The sequence below is a fragment of the Vipera ursinii genome (assembly GCF_947247035.1).
Source record: "Vipera ursinii genome assembly, chromosome: 4".
NCBI classification, from domain to species: domain Eukaryota; kingdom Metazoa; phylum Chordata; class Lepidosauria; order Squamata; family Viperidae; genus Vipera; species Vipera ursinii.
In genome coordinates, this window is record NC_139514.1 from 82,892,086 (window position 1) to 82,905,221 (window position 13,136).

The window sequence follows — 13,136 nt, forward strand, 5'->3', positions numbered from 1 at the left end:
GACAAGTGGCTGTCCAGGCTCTTCTTTAAAACCTCCTGTGATGGAGACCCAAAACTTCTGAAGGCAAGACATTCTACTGGTTAATTGTTCTCACCGTTAGGAAGTTTCTCCTTAATTCCAGGTTGCTTCTCTCCTTGATAGTTTCCATCCATTGCTTCTTGTCCTGCCCTCTGGTGCTTTGGAAAGTAAGTTGACCCCCTCTTTTTTGTGGTAGCTCCTCAAATACTGGAATACTGCTATCAATCCTTCTTTTCTCTACACTAGCCACACCCTCCTGTTGCTTTTATTGTGGTCTGCTACAATGCAAGCAATATAATTGCAGTAACCTTTTATTGCCATAGGTCTGATTAACAGTTTTATATTAATTTTTCATACTGATTGTGACATGTTGCAATTTTGGTTTGAATATTAACAGAAAGAAGAGAAACAATTTGTAGGAAGGCAAATGAATAATACCATAAATATATTGGAAATAATACTATTTCATTGTAAGCAGTAGTCAAATGAAGCAACTAAATCTGCTAAATTACATATGACTAATCTCTGTTATGGTCACTGATGTGGCTTGTTGTAAAACATGAGGTGGCCTTGAATGGGTAGCCGTGGAGCAGTTGTTAAGATTCTCAGAATGGCAAAGAAAGACTTGTGGAAATGGGTGAACCAAGAGTGGCACCTGGAAAAGGCAACCATGGCGTTATTGCCAGGAATGGCCTTATCATCGAAGTGAATAAGTCTGCTTGAATTAACCAGCCCAGATGGGCAGATGGGAGAGTAGCTTTCAGTGTCTTATCTTACATTTCAGGCACAACATTGCACTTAGGCCATTACTGTTTCAAAGTCCTAGGTTCTGAAGCTACCTGAGCCTTCTGGGACTATGAAGCCACTAAGGAGGGAGCCACTTGATTTGCAGCAAGTCACTCAGTTCAAATGCCAAGGCATCGACCAGAATCAAGAGAATGTAGCTGATATATCAACAGAAAGCGCTATAACTGGTTCAACAAAACCTGCACAAGTTTACAATGCAAAGAAAGGAAGCGCCAGTTCCTGTACATAGCTGAATATTGTGCATTCTATGACATTATCTAAAAAAGTCTTACCCATGGCAGTCATCACGGGGTTCAGGGTCCCCTATGGTATGTATGTCATGGGCACCAGTAATATTTAGCAGTTCTTATCAGTATTAAGTGTTAGACAGTTTTACACACTAAGAACTGCTTCCACGTATCAAAACTGAGAACAGATAATAGGTTGGAAAATTAGTCCAGTTTTTAGAGATTTGAATTTCAAAGTGTAGATGGCCTTCATAAAAAATGCTGCATTCAGAGGCAAAAAGAAATCTGTGCCTGTGGCATTTGAGCAGTAATGTTGTTTCCACACATCCAAGTTATCAAGGGAGGAGTGTAGACTTCAGTGGTCTGCCGAAACTTGTTTGTGGGCATGTGCTCTTAAGAGGTGCTGCAAATCCACTTCGTGTGCATTCAGTATGACTATGAGCTAGAGTGTTCCAGCATGGACAAACTCTGAAATAGCTTGTAAGAATACCTCTATAGTTGCAAAGTTCACAGTCCCACTATGTGCATGAATGTACATTCAAAGTATAAAAAAATGGCAGATATGTTATACGCCCAAACAGTTTAAAAAATATACCCTATTTCATTTGTAAACTATCAATGCAGGATACTCAGCAGCATAGAAGCTGTGTTCCATGTCTTCTGTTGTCCTAAAAAGATTAGTGTCTGTTACCATTTATGTAATTGTCACAAACATTTGAGGTTACATGTAGAAATAATCAAGGCAAGAATAATTTTGTACATATTGTTAAACATGCAAAAACTTCCTGAAGAATATTGCCCAAAGGTCAAAAATCTTTTGGAACCTCAAATTCTCCTTGGTAGCATTTGTTTTTGCAAGTATGGCTAACTCTTGATCTGGAAGTCTATCCATTTATTTTGGAGAAGCAGCACCTTTAATAACGGGTTCCCTGTTCAAATATGTGGCCCAATAAACTAAATTAAATGTTCCAAATAAGACGGGGAAAACTATTCGGGACATTTTGTCAATCTTACTGATGCTGTTATACGTCTTTTTGTTTTCAGCTGGTTTCTCAATGGGAATGGCTGGAGCAGAAACAGAGTTGGAGATGACTGAAGGGGTGGAGTCCTTTGGTATGTTTAATGTGGGCATCATCTTTCCAGCAGCATAGGTGTTGATGGCTTTATTTGCCATTAATTCACGTTCTTTTTTCTGAAAAACACACAACAACACCACATTGGAAAACTATAATTTTTAAAAAGAGATGGTTGGGTCATTAAAAATGAGCTTTATACAGAGTCCCTACAATCTCTGGTTATACTATATACAGTATACTATTCATTGGATTATTATCATTGTAATTTACAGCATCCTAGTTTATTAAACAGCTAAATGTTTTCCCATTCTGCTAGCATGATGTGGAAGAATATAAATGTCCAAACAGGTTATGGAGAAAAAAAAATCCAACAGGATGTCTAGAAAACTTCTGACATTCTGTTCCCCTCTTGATATTTAATAATTTATTTCTTCAAGGAGTTGTAATAGTCACCTTCTTTTTTGCAGCCTCCAAAGCTTTTTTGCCATCCCAGGCCCAGCTTCTTTTGGTAAAATAGTTGACCGTGGCAAATTCAATCAGGGCAGAAAAGACAAAGGCATAGCATACAGCGATAAACCAATCCATCGCGGTAGCATAAGCCACTTTGGGTAGAGAGTTACGGGCACTGATGCTTAAGGTCGTCATTGTAAGAACTGTGGTTACTCCTTTTAAAAAAAGAGAGAGAAAGAAAAAGATATTTAGAAATTAGCTAAAATTTATTTATTTACTTTTTATTTACAGTAGCATATGGTGATGTTACATTAGCCAGGAGTCTATAATGCTAATACAGAGTAGTAGTTTGGCTGCCAAACTACTAGCTAGCTCTGATTGGTTTACACTCACATGCTTTCCAAAGTGCACCACAGGTGCTAAGCTAGCTCTGCACAAGAAAGAAAGACAAACAGCTTTCCTGCATTGTTATCCAGGACCTTCTCCCGCCACCCAAGCCTCCTTGCAAATGGGCATCACAACCAGGAAGGTCCAGCACCAGCAGGATTCTAACCATCTGCATGAAGAGCCAGCTCATCTTCCCACTGCAGTTATCTACTCACATAGAACATACTTTCAAACTGCCAGGTGGGCAGAAGCTGAGGCGAGTAATGGGAGGTCACCCACCATGCGATACTAGGACTTGAACTGCAGGAGTAAAGATCATCTCCAGTATCATTAAGTCACTAAACCCCCATTTCTCACTGTTACCTAAAGTGTGTAATATGTAAAACTTTTTCAGATTGGTCATCTTCAAAGTGAATTTGTAGAGGGCATAGGGAATAACCTTGAAGGACAATTAAAAGATCGGCTACCAAGACAACAGACAGATAATGGTGATTTAAGTCAATTCCAAGAAACTAATTTGAGAAACTCCTCAGATAGACCCCTCTCTAATAAACATGAAGATAAAGTAAAGGAGGAGAGAAGCATACTCAGACTTGCAGGATTCCATTACTATGCTGCATACTGTCTGTTTCTTAGTATGTTGTATCTTGTAGGGCAGATAGAATGCTTCTTATTACATACTAACCTGTCCCCTGGAAGGATTAGATGGCTTGCCTAAAGCATCCAAGCAGGGGCCTTGTATCTAAATAAGTGCAGTCACATTGGAAAAAGAAGCTAGAATTTCTGCTATATGATCCAAGATAACTCGAGGGTACTAACTTGGAAAAGTCTGACATAAGTGATGTGTAGATAGTTAACTGGACAAAGATGACTACTACATTAAACTCGTATAGTTGAATGTTGCAATATAACCTCTGTAACGGTATTGGGAATGACCTTGGGAGAGTGGGCCCAGAGACACCACATAGGGAACAGTCAGATAAGAGACAGTATAGACCACAGCTGTATAGTGCCGGGGGGTGGGGTGGGGAGGGGCAATAGATTCAAAAGAGGCCCTCCCTAATTTCTCAGATGTAAGGAAAAGGGAGAGGAATTCTACTTTCAGACTTACAAGATTCTGTTAATGTAGCCTAATGTATAATTAGCCCATCTGGTTGTGTTTCCTATCTGCCATCTGGCTGACAGTTCTGTAACCTGGTGGTTGAATTGTATACCTGGAATTTAGTCTTACTGATAGCTTGGTTTCTCAACTAACCCTCATCAGACCACAAACTAATTAATATACATTATCCTTCTAGTGCAGGGGTGTCAAACTGCTGGCCCTCGGGCCGAACACGTCATCCAGAAGCCATGTCCACACCATTGCCGGCAATGGCAAAACAGTCCTGATACGTCTCATGACGTCACGAGTTTGACATGTCTGTTTTAGTGGCTCTCTAGTAACACTCAGTTCTATTCTATTTTGCAACACCTACGTTCTATGTTTCCACTTTTCTATGAAGAAAAAGAAAAGCAGGTAAAGTACCAGACATGTATTGATTCACGGTATGTAGTTACTTTTCATTTTGTATCGTCCTTGAGGGGAAAGAAGAAAGAAGTGATAAAGTGCTTGGATTGGGTACAGGTGCAGGAGGAATTTACTGTCAGGAAGAATTAAGCATTGCCTCTTTCTTGAGAGATTCCCCTGCATTCTGTTGCAAAGGAAATTAGGTTTGGAAATTCCAGAATAGAGTATCTTTTAAGGGTGAAGGAGAGTACTTACCAAAGACTGTTCGAGCAGGGACAGATTCTCTGTTTAACCAGAATGATACTTGTGATAAGATTACTGTCATAATGCAGGGAAGGTAAGTCTGGATGACAAAATAACCAATTTTTCTTTTCAGATGAAAATGCGCCCTCATTATAGTGTATTCCCCTAGGTTGGAGAAAATAAAGATGTAATTTAGCAGGAAAAAACAGAATTATTAACTCCTTCCATTTAAGTAGTTTCTCCACAAGCCACTTCAGCAGTCCTAGAATAGCCCAAACAGAATATTGATTTGAGGATGCTTATCATCAGCCACTAAGCTGCATTCTAGCAAATGGCTGGGGACTGGAGATTGATTCCCAAGATCCATTTTTCCTCTTCCCAAAAGTTAAACTTGATCTTGTTTCTAAGCCTTGAGATCACAGGCCTTCTATCCAAGCTTCATAAATAATCCATACCAGAGGCTCTGACTTTCTACTTGCACGTTTGTCAACAAGAACATTGACTTCTATAGCCTTTGCCATCCTGAATGTTACAGTCCACTTCTGAGGCTGGGGGAAAGGTTTCTATGAAAGAGCTTCTTTAAATGAAGATGCCATACTGATTCTTTATGATGAAAGACAACACAGCTCATGGAGAGTCTGTACACCACTGTAGCACATGCCTAGCAACAAGCCAATCAGCGCTGCCGGGGTCTCTCTGCATGGGGCAGAAGATCATTGTGTTAGTGACATTATATGTTAAGACTCCCTGTAGATGTACTGCCCCAAGAAATCATTTCAAGGGCACCCATTTGAGAAACATTGCAATTCCAGGGAAAGGTCCTTTCTCTTGTAATTGTATAGCCGCATGGAATGCAGGCAACTATTGTGAACTGGTGTTAAAGGAAGCTAACTATTTAGAAACTTGTCCTCTTGTGCAAGTTCTGGAAGACCAGATTAATCCCATTTTTTCTCTCTACATTCAACAGAGACAAGGAAATACAATGATTTACTAAAGCTGGGCAAATATTTTTTAAAAAGTGTTTTGCAATGGAGGAGGTAAGTGTTTCTTATTAGCAAATAAGAAAAAAAATATTATGCAAATATTATTTTGCACACAAGTCTTTGGTGGATCAACAATCTCTTGGGCTTCAATTGGCTCACTGGAGAACCACCCCTTCCCAGCCAGCTGTGAGCTTCTGTTCTTCCATGTCCACTACAGCTTTGGCTGTTGGAAGAAGCAGAATCTTACTTGATAACGTTTATTTTTTTTAAAAAAAGAAACTATTGTGCCTCTCCATTTATGTACTGTATAAATAAGGGAATGGGCTTCAGATTTGGCTTCTGCCTATGTGTAAGGTACATACAAACCATTTCACTGCCCTAAGTTGTATCCATCAAAACTAGCCATGGTATAATGGGCTGGGAGAATAACCTGGGGAGACAGGAGGAAGAGTTGCTGCCTAGACAATGGTCTGATAAAAAAGACCAGTCCAAAGGAGGGAGAAAGTGGAGAAAGTATTTCAGGGCCTTCACTAGTTCTCTGGAAAGTAAAGATAGGAGAAGAGTCCTTTCAGGCTTTCAAGAGAGCAATAACAATAGCACTTAGACCAGTGCTGGGATTCAAATATGTGAACAATCGGTTCTCTGTGTGGAAGTCCATTCTGGGCCTGGGCAACAAAACATTAGCTACCAGTTCTGCCAAAGTGGTGCGAACTGGCTGAATCCCATCACTGACTTAGATTTATATACTGCTTCATAGTGCTTTACAGCCCTCTCTAAGTGGTTTACACAGTCAGCATATTTCCCTCAACAATCTGGGTTCTCAGATTCTGTTACTGTAACCTTATAATAAATGTATTAGTATTAGTACTTATGGTTTTGGATCCTATCTGTATTACTGCATCTCAAAGAGCTGACATAATGGAAAGGAAGGGTGAGCAGGGTCATGGTGACTGTAGTACGAGAGTTGGCTGCATTGATTCTGAATGTTGCAGTCCGGTGATTGACAGCAAGTCTATTTTTCTACAGTCTGTTTTTGTACAACTGAGGTACAAAAGCACTACCACAGCCAAAATAACAGCATCAGTATCTACAGGTGAAACTTGAAAAATTAGAATATCGTGCAAAAGTTCATTTATTTCAGTAATGCAACTAAAAAGGGGAAACTAATATATGAGATAGACTCATTACATGCAAAGCAAGATAGTTCAAGCCGTGATTTGTCATAATTGTGATGATTATGGCGTACAGCTCATGAAAACCCCAAATCCACAATCTCAGAAAATTAGAATATTACATGCAATCAATAAAACAAGGAGTGTACATAGAACAACATCGGACCTCTGGAAAGTATAAGCATGCATATGTACTCAGTACTTGGTTTGGGCCCCTTTTGCAGCAATTACTGCCTCAATGCGGCGTAGCATGGAAGCTATCAGACTGTGGCACTGCTGAGGTGTTATGGAAGACCAGGATGCTTCAATAGCGGCCTTCAGCTCTTCTGCATTGTTCGGTCTCATGTCTCTCATCTTTCTCTTGGCAATGCCCCTTACATTCTCTATGGGGTTCAGGTCAGGCGAGTTTGCTGGCCAATCAAGCACAGTAATCCCATGTTCATTGAACCAGGTTTTGGTGCTTTTGGCAGTGTGGGCAGGTGCCAAGTCCTGCTGGAAAATGAAGTCAGCATCCCCATAAAGCTCGTCTGCAGAAGGAAGCATGAAGTGCTCCAAAATCTCCTGGTAGATGGCTGTGTTGACCCTGGACTTAATGAAGCACAGTGGACCAACACCAGCAGATGACATGGCTCCCCAAATCAACACAGACTGTGGAAACTTCACACTGGACTTCAAGCATCTTGCAGTGTGTGCCTCTCCATTCTTCCTCCAGACTCTGGGTCCTTGGTTTCCAAATGAGATGCAAAAGTTGCTCTCATCAGAAAAGAGGACTTTGGACCACTGAGCAACAGACCAGGTCTGTTTTTCTTTAGCCCAGGTAAGACGCTTCTGATGTTGTTTGTTGTTCAGGAGCAGCTTGACAAGAGGAATATGACATTTGAAGCCCATGTTCAGTATCCGTCTGTGTGTGGTGGCTCTTGATGCACTGACTCCAGCCTCAGTCCACTCCTTGTGAAAGTCCCCAACACTTTTGAATGGCCTTTTCCTGACAATCCTCTCCAGGCTGCAGTCATCCCTGCTGCTTGTGCACCTTTTTCTTCCACACTTTTCCCTTCCACATAACTTTCTATTAATGTGCTTTGATACAGCACTTTGGGAACATCCAACTTCTTTTGCAATTACCTTTTGAGGCTTTCCCTCCTAATGGAGGGTGTCAATGATGGTTTTCTGCACAACTGTCAGGTCAGCAGTCTTCCCCATGATTGTGTTTCCTACTGAACCAGACTGAGAGACCATTTAAAGGCTCAGGAACTCTTTACAGGTGTTATGGCTTAATTACCTGATTAGAGTGGGACACTTTGAGCCTAGAATATTGTACCTTTTCACAATATTCTAATTTACTGAGATTGTGGATTTGGGGTTTTCATTTGCTGTAAGCCATAATTATCACAATTATGACAAATCACAGCTTGAACTATCTTGCTTTGCACGTAATGAGTCTATCTCATAAATTAGTTTCCCCTTTTAAGTTGCATTACTGAAATAAATGAACTTTTGCACGATATTCTAATTTTTTGAGTTTCACCTGTACTTCAGTAGATGATGGCAGCTTATACTTAACATGGTAAGAGCAATGCTATGAAGACCACACTTTATATACTTTCAATCTGCCTTGAGGATGGGAGAAAGCAAATGTTCAAGTCTGCCCAAATAAGCCCTTTATTAAACAGATTAAATCATTAAAGCAGCCTCCCCTTTTTTGTAAAGTTTTACAAAAAACCTTAGTGCCTTGTGTGCAGTGTGTTGTCTTGGTTCACATTTTTTTTACAATCAATAATAGTTAATTAACAGTCAATAATAATTAATTTTTATATTTCCATAATTAGTATATCAATTGATAATATATTTCCTTATCCTATCTTCTCCCAATAGTATTCTCCTTCTTTAGCATTAAACAAATATAATTTTTGATATTTAATATTATCTATATATAAATGATTACATAAAAACATTTTCTTCTAAATTTATACCAACAATAATAACGTCTATATATAGCATTTTTTCTTATCAACTTATGTTCGTAAAAGTCATCTTATTAATTCACCATATATCTTATTTTGATAAATCTTGTTTAAAACTCAATTTATCCATAATATTCAAACAAATAATTTTCTCAACATCTTATTTTGATAAATCTTGTTTAAAACTCAATTTATCCATAATATTCAAACAAATAATTTTCTCAATAATTAACAACTAAATAACCAAATTTTCCACTTAAATATATCATCTCAGTATTTTCATATTTCATATATTATAAATACTATACTACTTACCTATCAAAACATCTGCCTATAACATCTTTTCTAATCAATTTATATTTCACTTCTATTTGTAAAAATTAATTAAATCGCTATATATCCCTTTTTCCAAAATTCTTATTAAGCCTAATTTCCCCATATTTCAGTCTTTCCTTAATCCTAAATTTTTTCAAACTTAATTTGTCTTTAAAATTCAAACTTTTCCTTCACTTTCATCAATCCCAACATTTTTGTCTTATCAATATTTTGTCTTATCAAAAATATCATATTACCTATATCTCTTATCCCGCTTATTCTAAAGCCCCTTTATAGCCAAAGTTATTTGTTTATTTAGCCATATTCTAACAAGTGTTTGCTCGTATTATATTCCATCTGGTAGGGTGAGTCAAGTCTCTTAAGCCCATCTCTAATCTTCTTTCTTTGCCAAATTGTTTTCCAAATTAATATTTCCAACTTGTCAAACAGTTCTTGTATTTTTGTAGTTGTTGTTAGGTGTAGAGGATACATAATATGTAAGATGCATGCTTTCTGACTCCCAAACAGTGATTCTCCTAGCAGTGTCCATTTTGTTAAGTCTTCTTTCTTCCCAGTTTTATTTTGACGTTCTAATGCATAAGGTATCTTTTCCATATTTATTGTTGTATCCAAATCTTGTGAAAATTTTCTTGTTTGTATTAAGTTATAGTTCCCTTCATTTGTGACTTCACCAATTAAGTCATTTTTTCCTAGTTCACATTCTGTTATCTGATTTGTTTGTTCATTCTTTACCATCATTCTTTGAATGTTTTTTGATTGTAGATTTAAATTAGAAGTATATTCCTTTATGTTATCAAAGTTATGCTTAATCTCCTTGTGGTTTAGAGCAATTGTGATTTGTATCTGTCATAACACTGCATAAATTTCTTCTTGAAAAGTATTTGTCTTGTGTTGAAATGTTGCTTCTAGAGGTCTTTGATCTTTCTGGTTGAATCTTTCAAAAGTAGATATTAAGTGTGGCTTTCTATCATTTTTAATGAATATGTCATATCCATGTTGTCTCCCCCTTTCAAGTAATCCGTCATAAGTGCCATAGTCTCTGTAATTAGCCTTGTCAAGCTGACCAAAACTCAAAATCCAAACAGTCCAGTTTTATATAGTTCTTGTCTTTATATATAATTTTTATAATCCACTGTAGTTTTCAATTGTCAAGGTTTCAGTAAAATCAATGTTTTATAACAATTCCTTCTTTCAGGAGTCAATTGTCAACTGTCAGCCAGTCAGAACTGCAATTTGGTATATTTAGCCACCTTAAATGCTTCCTGTAATTTTCCCTCTCAAAACTTAGTCATAGATCAAAGTTTTTAAACAATGCATAAGTTTATGCCACCATAAAAATATTGCTTTTCCTTCAAACACTTTCCAATCCTATGGCTGGCCCAGTATACAATCTCTTCTTTGTCCCCTGGCAAGTATCTTCTTAAAGGTTATTAGAGTTCATGGGAACAGATTTTTCTTTGTTTCTGGGCATTGTCTTTAATGTGCTATATTCTAGTTGTCCACTAGATGTCAGCAAATATTTATTTTCCAACTCTTTCAGGCAAGAAGTTCTTATTATTTTTCTTTTCTTTTTTATAACTTCATCAAAATCCTTTAGAATATAATTTTAGCAGTTTGCTTTAGTTTCTAAGTTTGATGAGAATGTAGTAGTTTAAATTTAATTTCAATATGTTTCTTTCCTCCTTAAAGGTTAATTCGCCGCTTCCATCTATGAGGGAATGGGAATATAGTCCCCTCCCCTCACTTTTGGAGGTTTTTTATTTTGGGGATCTTTCCCAGGGATTTAGTTGCAAAATAAGGGAGAGAAGATCAAATACTCTGACCAATTCCAAGCAGGGTATAATCACTGTTGTTCTTGTTAGTGCTCTTGGACTTCTAGGCTGCAGGTAACTTGGGCTAGACGCTGGCAAGTGGCTAGCCTTTCTCCTGCCAGGTTCGGATGGCTTTCCCCGGATCAAACAAAGTGATTGCTGTCGCTTTGTGATCAATGGGGCACCCCTCCTTCACAGTCACCTCTTCAGGGCAACTTTGGACCCATCTAGGGCCCCCTGGCAAGGCAAAACTAGCCGTGGGGAGCAGAGGTCTGCTTTCGCATGGCCATGTGCTATGGGTGCAAAACCAGAAGTCTCTAAAGCAGCCCCTTTGATTTGCATGTAGAGACAGCTGGAAACAGCAACATGCAAGTTTGGGGCAAAGATGCAGTTGCTTTAATCATCTTTAAAATCCACAAGATGACGGCGCGTCCACACGCAGCGACTCTGAGCTCCCAGTACTGGTGTGTGGTGATTGGACTAATATGTGTATGGATGAATGTGCACAGTGTAGTGCAAGGGGCTAAAATAGCCTACTCACATATAGAGCTGTTAAACATCGGGCTTGCAAGGCAATTTGAAATTATTAGTGATTTTCAGCAATCACAAAACATACCGAACTGCATAGCGAGGCCTCCAGGATCTCCATGGATTGTCTTCGGGCTGGGGAGGTGACGATGTAAGCAAAAGAGAAAGGAGCGAAAGCAAAAACGTGGCTGCAGGGCTGGAACTCTGACACGTCTTCGAAGGCAGCCTTTTAGACCAACATTGCCGAGCCTTTTTCTGAGCAATGCCAGATCCCTCGTCCATAAAATTGATGAATTACAGCTGCAGTTAGCAGAAAGCAGGCTTCTTCAGGAATGTTGTGTGATAGTTGTCACGGAGACCTGGCTACATTCAGAGATACCGAATGAAGCTGTGGAGTTGATAAGCCGAGTTTTTCACCGCTCTGACAGAGATAAACGCTCTGGGAAGGGTAAAGGAGGAGGACTGTGTGTGTATATACACTGTGAATGGTGTGTTAACAGCAGATTGGTATATACGTATTGCTCCCCAGATGTGGAACTGATGACTGTTATATGTAGGCCTTTCTATCTGCCTAGAGAAATTACTGTGGTAATTATTATAGCTGTTTATATTCCACCTGATGCCAATGTCAACATGGCACTTTCTAAGCTGTATGACGTCATCACCAGGCAGCAGCAAACTCACCCAGAGGGCGCTCTTGTCGTGGCTGGGGACTTCAATCAAGCTTGTCTGAAGACAGTTCTCCCTAAGTTTGTACAGTATGTGCAAGTTTCCACCAGAGGGAAGAACACTTTGGACCACGTGTATTCCAATCTGAAACAGGCATACAGAGCTTTTCCTCTTCCCCACCTGGGTACATCTGACCATCTTTCACTCCTGTTGTGCCCAAAGTATGTTCCTCTCAGGAAAAGGACTCAGGCAGTCACAAAAAGGGTCAGAACCTGGCCAGTGGGTGCTCTCAGTCAGTTGCAGGACTGCTTTGAAACCACTGACTGGAGTGTATTTGAAGAACAAGATCTAAATTCATATACAGATGCCGTACTCTCTTATACAGTATTAGAACATGCACTGACAGTGTAACAATGGATAAGTGCATTAGAGTTTATGGGAATTGTAAAACCTAGATGACTGCAGAGATACAAACACTCCTGAGAGCCCGGGATTCTGCCTTTAAGGCAGGGGACAGGGACAGATACAGAGAGGCCAGGGCAAATCTCAGAAGAGGCATTAGGATGGCAAAACAACAATACAAACAAAAGGTGGAGAACCATTTAGCGAACAACGATCCGAGGCAAGTATGGCAGGGACTGCAGCACTTAACCAACTATAAGGGCAGCACGAGGAGCATGGCAAACACCGATGCCTCGTTGGCTGAGGAGCTGAATATCTTCTTCGCCCGCTACGAGGTTAAAAGACCAGACCCCGTAGCCTCTGCTGGCCGGCCTTCTGACTCTCAGCCACTCACCCTGTGTGAACACCAAGTGAGAGCTGTATTGAAGGCTGTGAATCCCAGCAAAGCCGCAGGCCCAGATGGGGTGCTGGGGATAGTGGTCAGGAATTGTGCCGATCAATTAGCAGGGGTCCTGACAAGGATTTTTAACATCTCCTTGCAAACGGCATGTGTACCATC

At 39.5% G+C, this 13,136-nt stretch overlaps 1 protein-coding gene across 1 annotated transcript in view; it reads right to left on the reverse strand.

Annotated features, from left to right (window-relative positions):
• Positions 1 to 1,944: 1,944 nt before the first annotated feature.
• The window catches only part of GABRA5 (gamma-aminobutyric acid type A receptor subunit alpha5), a gene marked incomplete at its 3' end in the record, with an annotated part of 115,749 nt that continues 104,557 nt past the window's right edge, over positions 1,945 to 13,136 (reverse strand). Inside the window, exons 7-9 of the mRNA XM_083361531.1 lie at positions 4,728 to 4,880; positions 2,582 to 2,793; positions 1,945 to 2,244 (exon numbers count right to left, since the gene is read on the reverse strand). Coding sequence (XP_083217657.1) covers positions 1,945 to 2,244; positions 2,582 to 2,793; positions 4,728 to 4,880 — 665 coding nt within the window. The remainder of the gene's footprint in view (positions 2,245 to 2,581; positions 2,794 to 4,727; positions 4,881 to 13,136) is intronic.